At 42.2% G+C, this 22154-nt stretch overlaps 1 protein-coding gene across 3 annotated transcripts in view; it reads right to left on the bottom strand.

The window, feature by feature from the left end:
• Positions 1–9219: 9219 nt before the first annotated feature.
• LOC126188094 (peptidoglycan-recognition protein LC-like) overlaps positions 9220–22154 on the bottom strand; it is a 613402-nt gene continuing 600467 nt past the window's right edge. For all 3 annotated transcript variants that reach the window (XM_049929553.1, XM_049929556.1, XM_049929557.1), the window contains one exon: positions 9220–11081. In XM_049929553.1, coding sequence (XP_049785510.1) covers positions 10552–11081 — 530 coding nt within the window. In that variant the 3' untranslated portion in view covers positions 9220–10551. The remainder of the gene's footprint in view (positions 11082–22154) is intronic.

Below are 22154 nucleotides of genomic sequence, written 5' to 3'. Positions count from 1 at the left end.
ATCCGCAACTGGCCCACAGGACAGCTAACTGCACATTGCACCTAGCCTGTGAATTCTGAGTACGAAAGTACACCGAAAATAATACACTTGGATAGTGGCTACTCTGGTAAATAAAACACAGACAAAGCTGGTAAAATCGTGGTCTACTGTCGATGGCTAATGTCCTCCAGTTTCGTATGTGTATGTTGGTTGCAACACTGTTATAAAGTACCAACTGTTCCGATTAGCTGTTTCACAGTGCATTCGCTAACGTAACTTTTGCCTCTCGGCCCGAAACTACCGACACGTAAGACCAGTTACTCGCACCAGAAGGCACAATAATAACCTTCCACCATTCTACTCTGCTTGAGACTGTACCTGTCAACAAAATGGCGCACATCGTTCCCTGTTGCAACCAAATGGCCATCAGCGACGCTAATTACACAACAGTGTGACAGAACAAAGCGGAACAGTAAAGACAACCAACTTACTTACCTGCATGATAGCAACGACGACGCGACTGCCAGAAGCTTTGGCCACTGTCTAACATCGACTAAGCCTCTGAATATGTCACGAAGCAAAAAACACTTGCAATCAGTAAAGAAATGCACTTCCTACGCGGCTTGGCTATTGAGAACATTACTTATGCAAGATGCGTATGGACAAAGCTTATTTGCCCACAACTGCGGAGTCCCCTCGCGAAACGTCCGCCCAGTTAAAACTCCAGACGTGTTCTCCTCGAACAATGACGCGTTCTACTGTCTGTCGTCGCACACGAAAAAAAATGACGTCACACTACCACCTTTCATAACTGTGAATGATTTTGATATTAGAATGCCTTCTGTCGTTACTTCCAAGTGAGACTCTCGCACAATGACAACTGTCAGAATTTTACATCTCTCCTTTTTTTTTTGGTCATCAGTCTACTGACTGGTTTGATGCGGCCCCCCACGAATTCCTTTCCTGTGCTAACCTCTTCATCTCAGAGTAGCACTTGCAACCTACGTCCTCAATTATTTGCTTGACGTATTCCAATCTCTGTCTTCCTCTACAGCTTTTGCCCTCTACAGCTCCCTCTAGTACCACGGAAGTCATTCCCTCATGTCTTAGCAGATGTCCTATCATTCTGTCCCTTCTCCTTATCAGTGTTTTCCACATATTCCTTTCCTCTCCGATTCTGCGTAGAACCCCCTCATTCCTTACCTTATCAGTCCACCTAATTTTCAACATTCGTCTATAGCACCACATCTCAAATGCTTCGATTCTCTTCTGTTCCGGTTTTCCCACAGTCCATGTTTCACTACCATACAATGCTGTACTCCAGACGTACATCCTCAGAAATTTCTTCCTCAAATTAAGGCCGGTATTTGATATTAGTAGACTTCTCTTGGCCAGAAATGCCTTTTTTGCCATAGCGAGTCTGCTTTTGATGTCCTCCTTGCTCCGTCCGTCATTGGTTATTTTACTGCCTAGGTAGCAGAATTCCTTAACTTCATTGACTTCGTGACCATCAACCCTGATGTTAAGTTTCTCACTGTTCTCATTTCTACTACTTCTCATGACCTTCGTCTTTCTCCGATTTACTCTCAAACCATACTGTGTACTCACTGGACTGTTCATTCCGTTCAGCAGATCATTTAATTCTTCTTCACTTTCACTCAGTATAGCAATGTCATCAGCGAATCGTATCATTGATATTCTTTCACCTTGTATTTTAATTCCACTCCTGAACCTTTCTTTTATACCAGTCATTGCTTCCTCGATGTACAGATTGAAGACTAGGGGCGAAAGGCTACAGCCTTGTCTTACACCCTTCTTAATACGAGCACTTCGTTCTCGATCGTCCACTCTTATTATTCCCTCTTGGTTGTTGTACATATTGTATATGACCCGTCTCTCCCTATAGCTTACCCCTACTTTTTTCAGAATCTCGAACAGCTTGCACCATTTTATATTGTCGAACGCTTTTTCCAGGTCGACAAATCATATGAAAGTGTCTTGATTTTTCTTTAGCCTTGCTTCCATTATTAGCCGTAACGTCAGAATTGCCTCTCTCGTCCCTTTACTTTTCCTAAAGCCAAACTGATCGTCACCTAGCGCATTGTCAATTTTCTTTTCCATTCTTCTGTATATTATTCTTGTAAGCAGCTTCGATGCATGAGCTGTTAAGCTGATTGTGCGATAATTCTCGCACTTGTCAGCTCTTGCCGTCTTCGGAATTGTGTGGATACATCTCTCCTAACCATTAGAATCACTAACATTCTCAGACCCTTTTTATATTACTGTGGACTCATGGAATCTTTCGGAAAGAAGGGTTGTCCACTGCTGTAAAGTACGCAGTATTTTTGGTTTAGGACAAATTTTGTATCCGTCCACTAGCCTTCGAACTTTAAACGCGCGGTGGTTGCGCCCGCGCACCTATGACTCGTGTTCCTCGGCCAACACCGCACGCGGCGGCGCTAGCGGCGCCAGCTCGCCTCGCACACTCCTGAAGTACCATCGAACAACTTAATTAAACTTAAACTTAATTAAAACGCTAATTTCTCGTGAGCCATTACTCGCATCATGTTGCGGTTTTCACTTCCATGAATTTAATAAAATCCTCTACGCAACTGGTCACGCTTTTACTTGCTCATGATTCCTTTAATTATTTTAATTTACCCAATCGTGGGCGAGAAGTACCATGAGTGTGGATAGTGGACACCAATATCACCGCCACGACTCATGGTGCTGGGCTCGTAGTATGATGAAGAATGCAGTCCGTCAACGTTTGTACTCTTTGAAGACTTTGCACAAGGTAGAGTCCATCGAGATATTGTGTGCAGAACCAGGACCTTTCTGAGAAGTCGACGTGTTGCTTCCCTTGTGTCTAGTGTTGTCAATGGCAGTCAGAGCGTCTCTCTCTGCTGCTGCATCAAGGGGAGATCCAACAGTGGCCATTGTGCTGACAGTCCCTGGTGCTCCAGACATCGTCACACTATCTGTGTGGATTCTCGTCTTGCTGCAAATAGGCCCATTTCCTGACACCTACATGACTGCATAACCAACAACGTGTCCTGGCGTTAGTCATGTGAGTTGTTGAGGGCCTGCATGGTGTTGGGTATGACTCTCCTGGACACACAGATTCCCTATTCCCACGATGGTTGTGGGATCCCAACCAAGACGAGTAGGAAGAGGAGGAGGAGAAGGAGAAGATTAGAGTTTAATATCAATTCAAGAGCAATGTCATTAGAGATGGAGCAGAAGTTTAGATTATGGAAGGATGGGGAAGGAAATCGGCTCTTTTCAAAGGAAGCATCCTGGCATTTTTCCTGGAGCGATTTATGGAAATCACAGAAAACCTAAATGTAGATGGACATATGGGGATCTGAACCATTGTCTCCCAAATGTGAATCCAGTGTGCTAACAATTGCACCAACCCAACATGGTCCTGCAGTGTTAATGCCCAGGACTGTATTTTAGTCTGGAATGTATTGTTTCCAAAACAAATTAAATATGGTTCTCATCACTTCATTCTCATCAACCATTCCGGGAGGCTTCCATTGTTTCTACTCTCACTACTAGCTCGGCTGGTACTTTTGGTCTCTACAACGGGTCTGTTGTGGAATAGACCTCTCTGTCCTTCAGAGTTCTGAATGACAGGCACATTAAAGACAAAGAACAGTAAGGAAGAGAACTGTCATAGAAACTCAATGGAAACTGTACAGATGTAATTCGTTGTTACTTGCACCAAAGGGAGAGAAGCTGACAGGAGAAAAGGATAGGTTGAAGCTAAATGAGTGGGAATTAGTGAAGTGCAGTGGCAAAAAGAATCATTGCAAACACTTGGTTTTAAGAATCATCCAAGAAGGTTATGTTTGTGGAAGAAAAGCTTAAGAAATCGCAGGTCGGTAGGAAACTAAGAATGTTATTGAAACAACAGGAAGCTGTTGAGATTTTCAAAGGAAGCATTAGGCGACGATTAACTGAATAGGGGAAAGAAATACAACACAAGAGGAATCTGTAGCTTTGAGATTCGAAATAGAGAAGGTAGCGGTGACCAGTAGCTAATAAAACATAGGACGTTGCAGAAGTCTTTGAATAACGCATGAGACATATTAAATTTAAGTAACGAAAGGAGAAAATATTCTAACGAAAGGAGAAAATATAGATATGAAGCAGACGATGGAGGTACAGACGTCAAAAAAATAACATTGGCAAGTTTCCAAATGGTTCAAGTAGGAATGGATAGAGGAGAAACGGAAGGCGAAGAAGCACGCATAGTTACAGAAAACTAGTTGCTGCACATAGGAAATTAAAAGAAACTTGGAGAAAGGAGAAACAACTGTATGAACATCAAGAGTTCAGATGTCAAACCAATACTGATTAAAGAAGGGAATGCTGAGAGGTAAAGGAACATAGGGCGGAGTTATGAAAAAGAAAGAACTAGTACACAGTATTATGCAAAGGGAATAAGGAGTGGATGAAGGTGAGATGAGAGATGTAATATTGCGAGAGGATTTTAACAAAGCACTGAAAAGCCTAAGCTGCAAACGAAACCCGGAGTTGATGACATTCTCTGACAATTAAGGTCTTTGGCAGAACTAAACTGGTCCATCTGCAACGTAAGATAGATGAGACAGCCGAAATAATCTCTGACTGCAAGCATAATCTAATAATCCGTATACCAGAGAAGACAATTGCTGTCACGTATGTGTATTGCCGAATTATCATTTGAGTAAATCATGGTTGTAGAAAGCTTAACAGAATTATCTACAGAGTAATGGAACAACTCGTGTAAGTCAAACTGAGGGAAGACGAATTCGGGTTTCAGAGTAATGTAGGAACATGTGAGGCATTACTGACCCTACCACTGATTTTAAAAGATAGGTTCAAGAAATGCACACACACATGTATAGCATTTTTAGATTTAGGTAAAGCTTTTGACAACGTTCACTATAATATACTCTGAAATTCTGAAGTTATCAGGGAGGTAATGCAAGTAGCTAGAACGTTACATACAGTTTCTACAGAAATGGGGCAGCAAGTACAGAATCGTCAGATATAAAAGGAAGACAGTAGGCGAAAAGAGAGACCTGATGTTACTGAATCTTCATATAGAGCAAGCTCTGGTAACTGATGTCATCAGTGTTTCTCCTCGAAAACCTATCATAGGCCCATAACCGCAATATCAGATCGAACACGCGCTGCATCTAGGCTGTATTTACGCATAACGATAAATCTTTCTCCATCTCCTTCTCTATTACAACTATATGACTTTGGAACAAATTACGCTGTAACCCGCGTCTTATCCAAAAACACTCAGCATAGTCCGAGGAGGAGGTTTACAAGGAACTGAAATGTGGATTATACATAGAACAGACAAGAAGAAATGTGAGCTACAGGAGAACGCAGAAGATTTGAGTGGTAGAAGTTAAAGAGGAACTGAATCCAATTAGACTGATCTTAACTATATTAATAAATACATTTACAGTACACATTGTGAGGCACCAAGGAATAGTTAATGAGATAATGTAGGCAATTGTGGGAGTAAAATCATAGAAGCTTGTTACAGTAATCAGGTTCAAACGGGAATAGACAACAGCAGTTACGAAGAGGCGAAAAGCCCTGCAGAGAGCAGAGAAGTGGTAAGAGCCGCATCAAGCAAATTTTCGAAATAGTAATATAATGTGGGGTTGGTTGTGTCAACAAAATGCGGAACAAAGGCCTAGGTCGAAATGAGAAGTGCACTGAAATAGCTCTTTGAAAGCTATACTCCGAAATAGACTTGGAACCTACAGCATACATGTTCTGACAGTGTTAGCACTCCCAATAGCAAATGTTTTCAGAGTCATTAAAAAATTAGAGAAGACACTAATAAAAGACTTGGTAGAAATAACTGGTTAGTGATTGCATGTGGCGATTCCAGTACTGATTTCATTTCAGATGGTACTGATGGTCGGCACCTACAGTTACTGAAGGCCGGGTTTGCATTGTTTGACACAGTAACAGACCCAACGGTATGGGAACACGAAGCAACAGATGATGATAATTCATTTCTAAATCCAATTACATTTCATGAAAGAGATGAGAACTCTATAGTGACTGATTTATCTGACGATGATGGTCAACTGGTAACAGTAAAACATTCTGAACAATAACGTTTAGCTACGAAGTGAAAAGTACAAGTTGTCTTGTAAAAAAAATTTAGGTAAGAGTTAAATTTTGTCATTTGCTCTGTCTTCTTGGTAAAGTTTTTCCCATTCTTCATCCCATAAATTCTCTCTGAATAGTGAAATCAGCATTTATGAATGCAGAATGAATTACGCTATTCAGAGAGAATTTATGGGAGGAAGAATGGGAAAAGGTTCACAAAGAAAACACATCATACGAAAAATTTAATTCTCTTCTAAAAGTATTGTTACCACACTGTGAACCGTTTTCCTTCGCAGCGCGTCAGGTACAAGAATACCGGAAGCTGAGAAGGAGTAGCAAATATTAATAATTCAAGTATCTTCTCCCAGGAACAGAGCTTTATTTGATACAGACGAGTAGCTCTAATTGAGTCTTAAAGACGCAGTACAACCATTACTCCACAATTCTTCACTGCGTCATGAAAAGGGCATAACCAGTCTCCTCTCCACAAAAAATTCAAAGTTCCAAAAGCAAAGCAATGTTAATTTGGAGCATTATTAGACATAAAATAAATACACTTGTTATATCAGCTGATATGCAACTCCCTTATGACAAAAGAAGCGCGACAGGTCATGTTAAATTCAAACCATTGGGCACTAAATTCAATAAATTCTTCCTAACAGAAGGTGAATATCACACGAATAAAAAGGGATCATTCAAAGTAGTTCCATCAGATTTATTTAAATATGCACTTCACACTCTACCAACACACGTTGTTGTTGTGGTCTTCAGTCCAGAGTCTGGTTTGATGCAGCTCTCCATGCTACTCTATCCTGTGCAAGTTTTTTTTTTATCTTCAAGTAGCTACTGCAAGCTATTTCCTTCTGAATCTGCTTAGTGTATTCATCTCTTGGTCTACCTGTACGATTTTTACCCTTCACGCGGCTCTCCATTTCTAAATTGGTGATCCCTTGATGCCTCAGAACATGTCCTGCCAACTGATCCCTTGTTCTAGTCAAGTTGTGCCACAATTACCTCTTCCCCCCAATTCTATTCAGTACTTCCTCATTAGTACGTGATCTACCCATCTAATCTTCAGCATTCTTCTGTAGCACCGCATTTCGAAAGATTCTATTCTTTTCTTGTCTAAACTATTTATCGTCCATGTTTCAGTTCCATACAAGGTTACAGTCCATACAAATACTTTCAGAAAAGACTTCCTGACAAAACTTTACTCGATGTTAACAAACCCAACAGACGTTAAGTCAGGCCAAATCCTCTGTAAAACAGATCACAAAACTTATTAGATCGCAGAAATGAAGACACACTTCTGACTACGACGGTATTTCAGTCAAAGCACTAAAATCTTGTGCTTGCTCGGTAGCGCCACCCTTGAATTCCTTTGTAACCAGACGCTAAGTCAAAGTGAAATGCTGAATTATGCAGCAGTAACACTTATTTACGAAAGTGGAGATAAGCAAGCGACCTTTAATTACAGACTCTACTTTCTCCTTCTGCTGATCTCAAAACCTTCTGAACCGGTAACTTAAAACAGACTTCTGAGCAATGTTCCTGAAATTAAAGTTTTTTTTATATGTTTATTTTGGTCTGTTCTGGGAGGTTGCGCATTTAACAACTTTTGTCCGATTCAGAATACGTTAACAGCGTTTTTGGTTGCGCTGTAAGCAGCTATTAAAATCCAAAATCAATAGTTTATTTATTTAGATTGTGTATTGTGTACAGCAGTAGAGTTATGCTGGGGAAGAAACAGGAAAAGTGGAAGGAGGAGCGACGAGGTTTATAACATGTTCATTTTGATTACAGGACTACTTTTTCTCTTCAGTCGTTGGCTTTCTTCATCATGAATTTAGCTGAAAACAAAACTGTACTTATAATAATTGTATAAAGCATAATGTTTTATTGTGAAACACTGAAATGTACAGTTACATTTAGAAATATGATCAGAAATTATATTTCTAATCATCTTTCATACGTTATTTGTTTACATAAACTTACACTCTCGTCTTTCCCTTCTTATTTTACATGTCTGTAATTAGGGAGAACGTATAAATCGAATAAGTGAATAAAGTATTGTATTTTTCTGAGAAAAATCTATAAAAGAATGATTGTAGATCTCGGCTAGGAAAGCACACTATGTGCGCCATCTTCTGGATGAGATTCATGTACATTCTCCAATTATATCGGAATCGCCCACTGAAAAATCGCGATTCGTCCACCACTGAGGAAATGATGAACAAGTTTGCGATGATTCTTTTGTACCTCAAACACAAACCGAGATATTTATTTATCACATATGGGACATCATTTAGAAACGTTCAAGGCCCTTTCTCTGTGTTTCACGTTTAGTTGCTGTCAGATTACAGTTTAGTTGCAGTATTTGGAATGTACTACAGGACAAAACTGCGGCTGCCGCGAAATTAGTTGGTAAAGCAATCACGTATAAATCTTCGGATGACGTTTTGTTTCGGCCCCTTTAGTGAACAACAAATTTGTTTTAACGTACATTACTCATAATGCTGATAAAGCGAATAGCCCTACCCTTGTAAGTTCGAATTTTCAACAAAAGTATCATCATTTGGCTGAATTGTGAATTAGTCTTTGCTGATTTTGATGAAGTGGGAGCGCTGAATACGTATCTGTGTTGCGAAAGTTACCTTCTCATTCCATACCATGCTTGAAGCGATTTACCAAGTATGTTGCCAAATGTAAAACTTCGACTCTTGCGGTTTTCGATTACGCACCAGCAGTGAATAATAGATATTGTTTTCGTTTGGTACAGTGTCCAATGCATTTGTGATCTAACAAGTCTCTGAATTTGAAGGATCGAACGTCACTCAAAACACTATCGCAGTGTGAACGTAGTTGGTGCATTCAGTGTGATAATTAAGCGGCAATTGGAAGTGAAATCTCGTCGCTGATGAGGCTGCATCATTAATCCCTTTTACTCTGTCTACAAATTCATTGTTTCGACCCCTCTTTTGGGATCTTCTTCAGCGGTCTTCTGATTTCTCCAGCAGAGTGAACCAGTTGTTACTGGGTACAAATACTCAGCATACCGCTGGTAAGCCAGTTTAAGGGGGGTAGGACGTCAAACGGGCCGACATTTTAATTTCCACTGTCTATACTTTTACAAATAAATTCATAAAACTTTGAAAGCATGATCAGGAAGGATTCAGGATTTATATTCATAGCAGTGGAACCTCAAAAACGTAACAAAATACATTTTTTTACATGTGAAATTTCATCATTTTTTCACTTACTACTGGCTTCATTTCTTGCTATAGGTACACTTTTCTTCCTGAGTAAGAAAGATTCTTCGATGAATTTTGCACAGCATAGAAACTATAGTTACATGTGTATTAAACTCTAGAGTTGATTTAATTTATGAAAAAATGAATGACCTGTTACATTTTAAACTTCATGTTTAGAAAAACTCAAATTTTATAGTTAATTATCTCAATTTTTACCACAGTTTTTAATAGATTTGGAAAATTCTAGAGTTTCATACACCTGTAAGTACTGCTTGTATGTTGTGCAAAATTCATCGAAGAATCTCTCTTACTTAGGAAGAAAAGTGTACCTACAGAAACAAATACAGCCAGTAGTAAGTGAAAAAATGATGAAACTTCACATGTAAAAGAAAGGTATTTTGCTACGTTTTTGGACTTCAACTGCTATGAGTGTGAGTCCTCAATCCTTCCTGGTCATGCTGACAAAGTTTTATGGATTTTTTTGTAAAAATATAGACAGTAGAAATTAAAATGTCCTGTGGTGCCTCTCCTGCTCCAAGTCGGCCCGTTTGACGTCCTATCCCCTTAATTGTTTTTTGGGCACTTGATTAATAGCGATGACTATCCATGAAAATCTGAGTTGTAGGTAGCGCACTATTAATAGGTAAACACCGAGCAGTTAACATGGTCTGTAAGGCGGAGCCGTGGGAATTTTTAATGCCATTTCTTCAGAAAGAACACCGGTGCTTATCCTCACTGGCTTTCGACAGTTCTCAACAACCTGAAGCAACAAAAAGTCTTGTGAAGAAGCTCGCTGAATAAGGGATAAAACTTGAAGTTTGTAGAAGCAGCACAACGCTAAAATAACACGCCTGATCGCCCAGAAGATTTTACGTTCGGTTACAATGGCTGCGTAAGTCTGCATAAGAACGTGCATAGTCTCTACTATGTTATTGTATTTGACTCTTGCACCTCTGAGTTAGCCTGTTTAGATGTTGTTGCCCCATGGCCTCGTAAAAGGTGACCAGTAAGGATCATGACTTATGTTTCAGGAAACTGGCGTCAGTCATATCCAATATGCACCAGAGCTGATTTGTCGCCTCAGAGGACTTGGGTCCTGACGTCATAGATTTCCAATGTTCACCAGACCAAGGATAAGGGGCCCAACTTCAGAAAAGTCGAATGTTTCACAAGGTGAAAGGAAGGCTCACGGGGTTTGGGACCAGTGGGGCCACGTCTTCAGCTCCTCAAACAACCTGGTGCCTGGGCTCTCGGTGGCGGACAGCTGCCGGTGCGCCAGCAGCTTGTAGTTCTCGGCGACGTAGCCTTCCCGAACGCCCAGCTCTATGAGCTGGCGCAGTGCGACCAACTGCGCTTCCGAGGGTAGCACTTTGATGAAGGTGCCGATCATGTTGAGGCCGATGCTGCGGTTGTTGTAGCCGTAGGTGTGCGCCCCGATTACAGTCCAGCCGCGGCCTTCGTACGCGTATCCGTCGCCGCCCACCATGAAGTTGTAGCCGACGTCGGACCAGTGCCGGCTCTCCATGTGGAAGGTCTGGATGTAGCGCACCATCTGCGTGCAGGCGGCCTGCGTGTCGCAGCCCTCTGTGGCCGAGTGGCTGATGATGACGTAGGGCACCGGCGGATGCAGGTAGTCCGGGGGGTCCAGCCGCGGCATAGCCAGCCAATCGCGACGAGGGACGATGTACAGCTTGCCACTCAGCGTCACGTTCGTCTCTGCAATAACACAAAAGTAACGTTCAGATGACAATGCGCCCATCTGTTACAGAATAACGTGGATCCACCAGTGCAAGCCGTAGCCAGCAGCCCCTAATGTGGATCTGGTACCTATCAGTTCAGTTGGCATGACTGGCAGGACATGAAGATATAAAGAATACATAAGAGAACGGAAATACGATACGGATCATTCAACATTTCAACGCATCTTAAACAGGAATACCATAGACCAAGCACTACTGAAAAAGATAAGAACTTCATAAGAATCAGTAAAGGCAGACACCTGCTCCCTTTCCAAAAAGATTTCATAGACAAAAAGCATTAACACAAAGTACCGGGTGATCAAAAAGTCAGTATAAATTTGAAAACTGAATAAATCACGAAATAATGTAGATAGAGAGGTACAAATTGACACACATGCTTGGAATGTCATGGGGTTTTATTAGAACCAAAAAAGTGCAAAAGTTCAAAAAGTTCCGACACATGGCGCTTCATCTGATCAGAATAGCAATAATTAGCATAACAAAGTAAGACAAAGCAAAGATGATGTTCTTTACAGGAAATGCTCAATATGTCCACCATTATTCCTAAACAATAGCTATAGTCGAGGAGTAATGTTGTGAACAGCACTGTAAAGCATGTCCGGAGTTATGGTGAGGCATTGGCGTCGGATGTTGTCTTTCAGCATCCCTAGAGATGTCGGTCGATCACGATTTACTTGCGACTTCAGGTAACCCCAAAGCCAATAATCGCACGGACTGAGGTCTGGGGACCTGGGAGGCCAAGCATGACGAAAGTGGCGGCTGAGCACACGATCATCACCAAGAGATCTTTCACGCGTCTAGCAATACTTTTTTTTGTTCTAATAAACCCCTGTCATTCCAAGCATGTGTATCAATTTTTACCCCTCTATCTACATTATTCCGTGTTTTATTAAGTTTTCAAATTTATACAGACTTTTTGATCACCCGGTAAACAGTTGCTCAATGACCAAATAAATAAAACAGCTGAACAATTCACTTAAAAAGAGAAAAAGGGCCTTTTCCATACTTCTCTCACTCAACCCCCTACCCCCAATTTGCCTCTCACCTTTTTCCTCCAACTCACTCTCCATGCACGTACTGTCTCTTCATCTTTACTTCTACTCCTCCCCCTCCCCCCTTCCTCCCCTACTGCCCACTCACTGCACAAAATTTATAGTCCATCACTACATTTCTCTTCCACAGTATATAAATACACAGTAACGTAAATAGACTAATAGACGTATAGTGAACTACAAAGAGAAAAGAAAAATGTAGATCAAAGAAACACTAGTGGCGATGTTGGCAACACTTCAAAACACGGTACACACTTAGAAGCATACAAATAAACACTGAACGGTGTTGTACGAAATTATGTTGTGTTAAACGTCAAGAATGCATAGTTCTGCAAAGCAGGGTACAGTTAGACCACAGTTGTCAACGCCTAACGAAGAAAGGGACCCAAAACGTGCTAGTAGACGGCATTTCCGATGTAAGAGAAAAACCAAGCAGAAATGATGGAAAGTACAAACCAAACATTTACCAACGAATTGTTTTTCGATCCATAAAACAAATGAAACTATAAATATCTTCAATTGCAGACCACTGTCGCTTTACTTCAATAAAGCGAAACACGACTGATGAGAAAAACACGCATTTTTTTGTAGTTGTAACGACAGAACAAAAATACCCTCAAAAAACATAAAATAGACGTTTGGAAATTTCTTTCATCATCATCATCATCATCATCATCATCATCATCTTCATGCAACTCTGAAGATTCTGCACTGTCTTAGTATTCTTATCAATAACTAGTGGTTTCAAATGCTTCAAATGGCTCTAAGCACTATGGGACTTAACATCTGAGGTCATCAGTCCCGTAGAACTTAGAACTACTTAAACCTAACTAACCTAAGGACATCACACACATCCATGTCCGAAGCAGGATTCGAATCTGCGACCGTAGCGGTCGCGCGGTTCCAGACTGAAGCGCCTAGAACCGCTCGGCTGGCTGGGAAAAACACATGTGGGTTTCGGATGACATGGTTTCGGAGTCCATTTTGGTCGGCAAGCAGGTCAGCCTGTTCGAGGTATGTTTGACCTCAAAATATTTGACGATAGTTTCATGGATCAGTCTTGTAGAGGTGGGTGGCATGTGCTTTCATTCAACTACTGAACACAACTTTTCGTTAGAGGGATCCATAGAGTGTTATGTTTATAAGAGGGCCTAAATAAGCCGAAAATTCTGTATAGAATGTGACTGAGATTCCATCAGGCAATCGGGCTTTGTTCGGTTTTTGTTATTTTAGCAATTTGTCAACGCCACTGGTACTAATATGTAAGGTAATATATAACCTATCTTTACAGCGCTGCAAGAGTTTAACTGACGTGCTCCTGGATTTAACTTTGTGAAGCGATATTTGAGAGCGGAATTCAGCATTGATGCTTTCTCTTTGGTCCCCTCAATTAAAGTTCCAGTGTCATCCACGAGCGTCTGGACATCAGTTTGGTGCAACTGGCAGTCTTCCCAAGGGACCAGAATTTCTAATGATTATGAGAGAAATCTTTCAATAAGATTCAGCTCCAATAGTCGAAGACTTAATTGCATTAATTTTTTGACAGCCAAACGCGTTTCACTTAGCATCTCTTTTCCTGTTGTACAGTAGTTGACGCTTCATTAGAAAATTCCTTACAGAGACTGTATACCGTGGAGGGTTTCTTCCATTACATATTGTTGTACTACCTATATATCTAAGCAATACTTGCTAAACTTATCTCCTGAACTCCGACCACAGTTCCCCTAAATGGTTCTGCCCAGAGATAAATGTTTTGAATTCGTACTCGAGATGTGACCCTACTGCCTTTTTTTAACAATTCTGCCTGACAAAAAGTAGTCTAATGTTACTGTAAATTCGTGTACGTACACACCCTTTGTCAGGTACGTAAATGATTGGATTTGCTGTTATCTGTACATGGTAGAATGGCCACCAGAATGCAATACTGTTGTTCGTGTTTAGTGTTGTTCTCGTTCTTGGTGGGGTTTATACAGTCTGTCGGTAAACTGAAGAGCGAGCGAGCGAGACCCCACTCTGTAACCCAGCTACGTCACAAGGCGATTCTACAAGCTGTTTCGCAACGTAGTACCGGCCCTGCCGCGACGCGCGATTTAAATCTGTGGCGACGCCGTACACAGATACGTCTCGGCTGCGTTTGTTTTTAGACAAATGCATTAATACCATAATGAATACAAAAGACGATAGATTCTTTCCAAATAGAACAATAGAGTAAATAATATTATCATAAGAACGGAAGTCAGGATTCTACTACAAACATAGAACCGAATGCCTGTTCATGTGAATATGGTATATGTTCTTCTATTGCTATTCGTAAAACGAACCGCACATAACTCAATCAATCTGTAGAATTTAAGGTTTGTTCTTACTTTGTGTTTCTACTGAAAGGTAGAAGTTTTTTTGAAGGACTGTATTGAAACTTAACAATTTTTGCAATATGAAGAGTATTTAAAAAGTAAGCAGAAATTTATAATTTTGTGTGTTAGTCCGATTTGCACTCCTTTTTTGTCACTGTCTTCGTGAACATGTCTCTAAAGTATATGTACAATGTTATGCATATTGGCTATTTACTCTGTTGTCAGTTGTCAAAAGATTACATGTGTTTTGGTAGCATCAACGATAATTTGTTTTGTATAAAAATAGCTCAGAGAATCTGTATCAAATTTTGTTGTAAGAATGGAATAAAATGTATGAAATTTTTAGAAATATTGAATATTGCTTTTGGTGAACTTGTTATGAGTAAACCAAGGGCATTCAAGTGGTATAAACGTTTCAAAGTGGGTCTTAAAGGGCAGCAGTTTTACAAGTATGGATGAGATTAAAAATGTTCAGTTAGAAGACCTATAAACTATCCCGAAGAAACAGTTCCTAAAGTGTTTCGGGAATTGGAAAAAGCACTGGCATAAGTGTGTAGTATGTAATGGGGAATATTTTGAAGAGTATAACATTGCTGTAGACTAACAAATAAAGTTCTTACCAAAGTCCAGAATCAGGGTATGTGTTTCGAAGGAAATTTCAGCAGTGTTTACAATAGCTACTGCGCACATGTTTTAAGCAATATGTCTTAGAATCGGGTGAATAGTGACCGAGACAGAGATTTACTGTTCCATCAGCATCAAAGGTTTTACGTGATTTTGAAACTTTTTATAACGATGGGTTTCCTCACAAAATTATTAATTTCCTTCTTGGCAATTCCAGTAAACCATGCGGCTTATTTCCGCGTTTCTTCTTTATGCGTCCTATTGGGAGAGGCTGACGTTTGCCTAAATTGCAACCGTTTGGTTGGGAGTAGTAATATTAGCCAACAGTTCTTTTTGCGTCGCCTCTTTAACATACGCTGTACTAACATTAGAGACGATCGAACGCTCGTTACTCCGCAAATACCTCCTCTTCTTCGTATTCTGAACATTTTCTTACAATGCTAGACGATTATATCGAAGTATATCAGTAAGTATACAAAGTTAACTGACACTGGCAACTAAAATCCCACGAACAGAAACAACGTATATCACTGCACGCCGATCTACACCGCTACAACAGATTTTGCGTGCCCCTGTAGTCCGGTGGCAGCGTTCTTCCGGAAAAGGCCACTTCCCCCACCAAGAGCGCTGCTCGCTCTTCAGTTTACAGACAGACTATAAGGAGCATCAGCAACGTCAGACGTTGAGTGATCACTGTTAAGTACACGGGGACGCAAGGTATTCGTGTGAGTCAGCAGTATCAGTGCTTGACAGAATTCGAAGGAGCCTCATTGTGTGTCTCCATTTGGCTGTCTTGTCGAATCGTGCAAGATCCAGGTTCGTAGAATGTAAGTAGGTGAATTATGACCACGATTTATTGTATACGTTTTCATTCTCATTTGTTCATGGGAACCTGTTCTTCGGCTATTCTATTTAATTATAGTGGAAGAATATATACCGAAAGGCTGCTCACAAAACGAGCCCAGAGCTGTGTTACATCTGTCTTACACATTCTGATGTGAGGATAGACATATGAAACTGCCTTTTAGTGTGCACATACTAATTACGTTTTTATCCTATCGATAAGTGCTTCAAATCAGGAATCTGTGAGTGTACAATAGGATAAAGCGCAATCTCCATGGGTATTGTGAGATACGTGATAGTAAACTACGGCTAAGTCATGTGTCTTCTGTTTTCTAATAGCATTCAGCGGAGGGAGGATGTACAACAGACAGTAAATTATAAAACAGAGATGACAGACATAGACTATTGAATATGCTAGATCATCAAATAATAAGGATTATATGAGTAAAAGAAGTGAGTACACTCTTACAAAGGTACGTACACAATATGGTATACAGAAAGCAGTGAGCAGCTCTGCTCAACTTCACCTGCAATTTTCAGAGTGATGTTTATTTAATGGGCTTAATGTGTGCTGCAAAAGTTTTGTGTGTTGTGAGATATTCGTTCACAAATCAAGCACACGGCACGGGAAGCACTTGCGAAAAGGGAACAGAGTGGTAAACAGGAATAGATAGTGGTGTCGCCCAGTTACAAATAATGGCACACCTCGGCTCATATGCAGTAGTCGAAGATATTAACCCTCTTAAGCATGCATCATTTACGGTTTACATGTATGGCATACGTAGCTAACTGGATTTGGTGAGCTTAAAACTAATTAAGGTCGGTAGGTATTAAGGCGTGGCTTAAACAGAAGATGTAGATTAACAATAATAAACTAACAACTTCACTAACCTTATACTAATCTTAACGTGTATACAGGATGACTCAACCCTTTTGAGTCATATTCAAGCAGGTTATAGTGGGTCCACAACCGAATATATCGAGATAAGGACCTAATGGTCGGAAATGCGTATTTATTTGTAATGGACATACACACCGTAGCTCACAGTAATTGTTAAAACACGCCCGCCATTCTCAGAGAATGCAACAATGCATGCAGTTCTGCTGCACTCCCAGAAAAATCCCGGATGTCAGTTGTATAATGGAGCAGGCAGCGACTGATAAACAGCGTACACCTCTGATCACCAAACAAACATGCTGTGCACAACTTAGTTCATATCACATGTGTCATGTGAAGGCTGCATGCATTACACTAGTATACTGACCTGTGCTGCATGCACACCAATAACCCTGGTGCCAGTTGTCCATTGCCTCAGACATCTTGTGATGTGTCCATGGTGAGGTGTGTTACTGTGTACGGTACATGACTCGTAGTCAAATATCAAACACTACTCGCCACAAGAATTGGTAGGCATGCATTTAATGTATGGTGAAGTAGGTCGTAATGCCCATAAAGTAGTATGAATATACAGAGAATACTTTCCCAACAGGCATCGTCCTACGTGGAAGAAGTTTATCTCCATGGATACCGACTGACAAGGGACAGGGTCATTCATGCTATAGAGAGCTGGGAAGGTTCCTTCTAAAGACACGTTCAAGCACCAGACTTTGAGGAGATGGTATTGGATCGTGTGGCTGACAACCCAGCAGTAAGAGCCTGTCAGATTGTCTGAGAAAAGTACATTTCAAAGAATAGAGTTCGGAGAGTACTGGTGAACAAGCACTGGGACCAACGGAGTTTGAGCTCTGCATTCACTTCTGTCAGTCGATTATCCACCATTGAGTTGTAGCGCTGAACTCTGTGCAGTTTGTATTGCTCATGGATAAGGCCTCATTCATCCGTGATGGTGCTTTCCACAGCTGCAACCGCTATGTCTGGAGTGAAGACAATCCTCGCACCACCCGCATCGGTAGTCACCAGCAAAAATTCTCTGTCAATGTATGGGTGTGGATTATCCAAGATCACCTAATGGAACTTTATTTGCTGCCTCCCCATTTGACTGGTCCATGTTACATGGCATTCCTGCGAGATGTGCTGCCATAGTTCTTGTTGTCTGTGAAAGGATGCGGTGTCAACATGATGGTGCAACAGTCCACCTTGATGTTAATGTCCATAGGCACCTGAATAATAGGTGCCTTCATTGTAGGATTGGAAGGTGGGTCCTGTCCCATGACCAGTGCGATCAGCCTCTAAACTTTTTCTTCTGTAGTTATGTGAAGATTGTGTATGAAAGTTCTGTAGAAATGGATGAAGACCTGTTTGCTAGAGTCCAAGCTGCCTGTCTCCTGGTAAAACAGATACCCAGGGTCTTTGTGATACTGTGGCAGAACATCATACACCTCTGGCATCCATCCATTGAGACTGCCGGTCGTCACTTTTAACAACAAGTAGGAGCTATGTTGTTGTTATGCTGTGTAGGCTGTGTATATCCATAACATAATAAATATGCATTTCTGACCATTAGCTTCCAATCTCAGTATAATCGATTATGGACAGACCATCACATATTTCAATTTGTCACAAAAGGTTTAAGACACCGTGCAGAATAAACATTCACGTGGCCAAGGCAAGGAATGATTGCATTGCCTTAAGAGACACTGACAGTAAGGGACACTGACAGTGAATTAGATTGTAAGTAAAATATTACATGTACGTATGATAATATTTGTAATAAGAAATCAGACAAGGGAATTCGTTGTCACTGCCATACTTGGAAACATTTTATTTTTTGTCTCATTAAAATACTCTATACATAAATTTGTCTACATACTGTTATCATTGAGAGATATTTATATGCTGTGTTCAATAGTGTAGTAGAGTAAGTTTTTGTACTGAATCTGGTTTCATGGACTGTGGAGGATCACGAACGAGGACTAGGAATGCAACAACACTATGCTCCACCTGTGAGGCAGACCAGGGCAGCGAGCGGCCTCTCCAACTGATGGTTGAAAAAGAGAAGGTTGTCCACCGACAGTGGGCTAGGCGCTTTCACTTTCAATGTGTGCACGAATGAAGGACTGGAGGGTTTCGACTAAATCGGCTGGAAGCTTCCAGTGGAAAAGTGGCAAGAGACAACACAGGCGTAGGTTCCCCATCACAACATGGTTGTACCACAACCCAGGACGACAGAGCTGTTGATGTCTGCTAGGGTACCTAGTCCACTATGAGTGCTCTGATTACTCGTCAAGTTGGTGCTGTATCGAAATGGACATTTTTACTTACAGGAAATTATGAAATTATAACCTAAAGGGTCTACATTATGATAACCGAAAACTCACCTTTCCTCTTTGTGGAAGATCTGTGAGTAAGCCAGTCTGTAATAAAATACAGTCCCATACCACACCTCTGTTCTTTTAGTGAGAACACCCTAAATGCTATCTGCTGTCACACTTGGTATTGATCAACATAACCTATTCAGTTCAAACCCTTGGATAGCGAGGACCTACTTGTTAACACCGCTCCACAACCAGTTACAGCTCAGCACAGTGAAGCAGTTAACAGGTGTGATAGTGATATCAAGTACAATAGGGTTGACAATATGAACGAAAAACACTGCCAATAGCACATTAACCTTTAGAAGGAACTGCAGATCGTTTGTTCCTGGTCAGATGCAAATGTTGCCATAAAGTTGACATGATGAGAATTTGAAGCAACAGTTTTTTCAGCATTGGTCAAGTGATGTAACACCTAGCATCGCTGACACCCCTGGAAACTATGCTTGAGCAGACTTGGAAATGATCCACCTCCTGTGTACTGCCGATGCTGAACTTGCCAGATGTGTCATACACACATTGCGAGCCATGACCAGATGGAGGTGCACCGAAATGATGCATAGCCCTCAGCACTGAAAGCTGTCCGTCGATGAACACTTCACCACACTGTTCAAAGAAGGTGAATGCCCACAGTTCTCGTGTGACGGCACAGAGTGGTCCTAGCCACAGATCAGGTTCAGATTTAGTGTTATATGTTTTCTTCCGATGCACGTTGATGTTGATGTCTATCTTTCTTTGTGTTTATAATGAATTCTCTTTCTGGTTGTATTAACACGTAATTCATACTTGTCATAATTTTCACACGACACCATTTGATGACACACTTAAAACCTAGGTTCATTGTTGTCATTATCACAAGAACCCATGTCTGGAAACGTCTCCTAACTACGCTAAAGAGTGTCACAGCTACAGGCGCTAGCGTCTGCCACTAGACCACCACTTTGCAGCAGACGTGACTTTGTGCACTGACGGACCGTAGGTGGAACGTCTCGAAATGTTGTCTGTTATTAATTGATGGTGAATGATTGCCACAATCCCCAATAGGGAAGATGGTGCTAACTGCTGTATAGACAGAGGTTGTCTCCTATGAATGCGATGCCCTTTTTCCTCGGTGGACGACGGTTTTGGACGCGTATCTCCATCTGCAGTTTATTTTTCTCCTGGAACCCTCTAAAATCTCTAATTTTTTTCGGTATACAAGAGAAAAATAAACTGCAGATGGAAACGTGTATCCGAAACCGTCACCCACCAAGGCAACAGAGCATTGCATTCATAGGAGACAATCTCTGTCTATACGGCATTTAGCACCATCTTCCCCATTGGGGACTGTGGCAATCAGACATGGTCACTGAATAACAAACAACATAGGGAGACGTTCCGCCTCCGGTACACCAGCGTACAGAGTCACGTTTGCTGTCTAAGGGGTGACGTAGTTGCAAGCAACGGCTCTTGTCACTTCACGCTCTGTAGCGCCGTAGGATGACGTTTCTGGACGTGGGTTCCAATCCTCGATTTATTCCTGAAGACACCCTCTACAACCTCTCGATGTTGTTGCAATATTTCTGTGGTATCCCGTATATGTGTTATACACTCCTGGAAATGGAAAAAAGAACACATTGACACCGGTGTGTCGGACCCACCGTACTTGCTCCCGACACTGCGAGAGGGCTGTACAAGCAATGATCACACGCACGGCACAGCGGACACACCAGGAACCGCGGTGTTGGCCGTCGAATGGCGCTAGCTGCGCAGCATTTGTGCACCGCCGCCGTCAGTGTCAGCCAGTTTGCCGTGGCATACGAAGCTCCATCGCTGTCTTTAACACTGGTAGCATGCCGCGACAGCGTGGACGTGAACCGTATGTGCAGTTGACGGACTTTGAGCGAGGGCGTATAGTGGGCATGCGGGAGGCCGGGTGGACGTACCGCCGAATTGCTCAACACGTGGGGTGTGATGTCTCCACAGTACATCGATGTTGTCGCCAGTGGTCGGCGGAAGGTGCACGTGCCCGTCGACCTGGGACCGGACCGCAGCGACGCACGGATGCACGCCAAGACCGTAGGATCCTACGCAGTGCCGTAGGGGACCGCACCGCCACTTCCCAGCAAATTAGGGACACTGTTGCTCCTGGGGTGTCGGCGAGGACCATTCGCAACCGTCTCCATGAAGCTGGGCTACGGTCCCGCACACCGTTAGGCCGTCTTCCGCTCACGCCCCAACATCGTGCAGCCCGCCTCCATTGGTGTCGCGACAGGCGTCAATAGAGGGACGAATGGAGACGTGTCGTCTTCAGCGATGAGAGTCGCTTCTGCCTTGGTGCCAATGATGGTCGTATGCGTGTTTGACGCCGTGCAGGTGAGCGCCACAATCAGGACTGCATACGACCGAGGCACTCAGGGCCAACACCCGGCATCATGGTGTGGGGGGGGCGACCTCCTACACTGGCCGTACACCACTGGTGATCGTCGAGGGGACACTGAATAGTGCACGGTACATCCAAACCGTCATCGAACCCATCGTTCTACCATTCCTAGACCGGCAAGGGAACTTGCTGTTCCAACAGGACAATGCACGTCCGCATGTATCCCGTGCCACCCAACGTGCTCTAGAAGGTGTAAGTCAACTACCCTGGCCAGCAAGATCTCCGGATCTGTCCCCCATTGAGCATGTTTGGGACTGGATGAAGCGTCGTCTCACGCGGTCTGCAAGTCCAGCACGAACGCTGGTCCAACTGAGGCGCCAGGTGGAAATGGCATGGCAAGCCGTTCCACAGGACTACATCCAGCATCTCTACGATCGTCTCCATGGGAGAATAGCAGCCTGCATTGCTGCGAAAGGTGGATATACACTGTACTAGTGCCGACATTGTGCATGCTCTGTTGC

This window comes from Schistocerca cancellata, chromosome 5, assembly GCF_023864275.1.
Source record: "Schistocerca cancellata isolate TAMUIC-IGC-003103 chromosome 5, iqSchCanc2.1, whole genome shotgun sequence".
NCBI classification, from domain to species: domain Eukaryota; kingdom Metazoa; phylum Arthropoda; class Insecta; order Orthoptera; family Acrididae; genus Schistocerca; species Schistocerca cancellata.
This window is presented reverse-complemented; position numbering and strand designations above follow the sequence as displayed.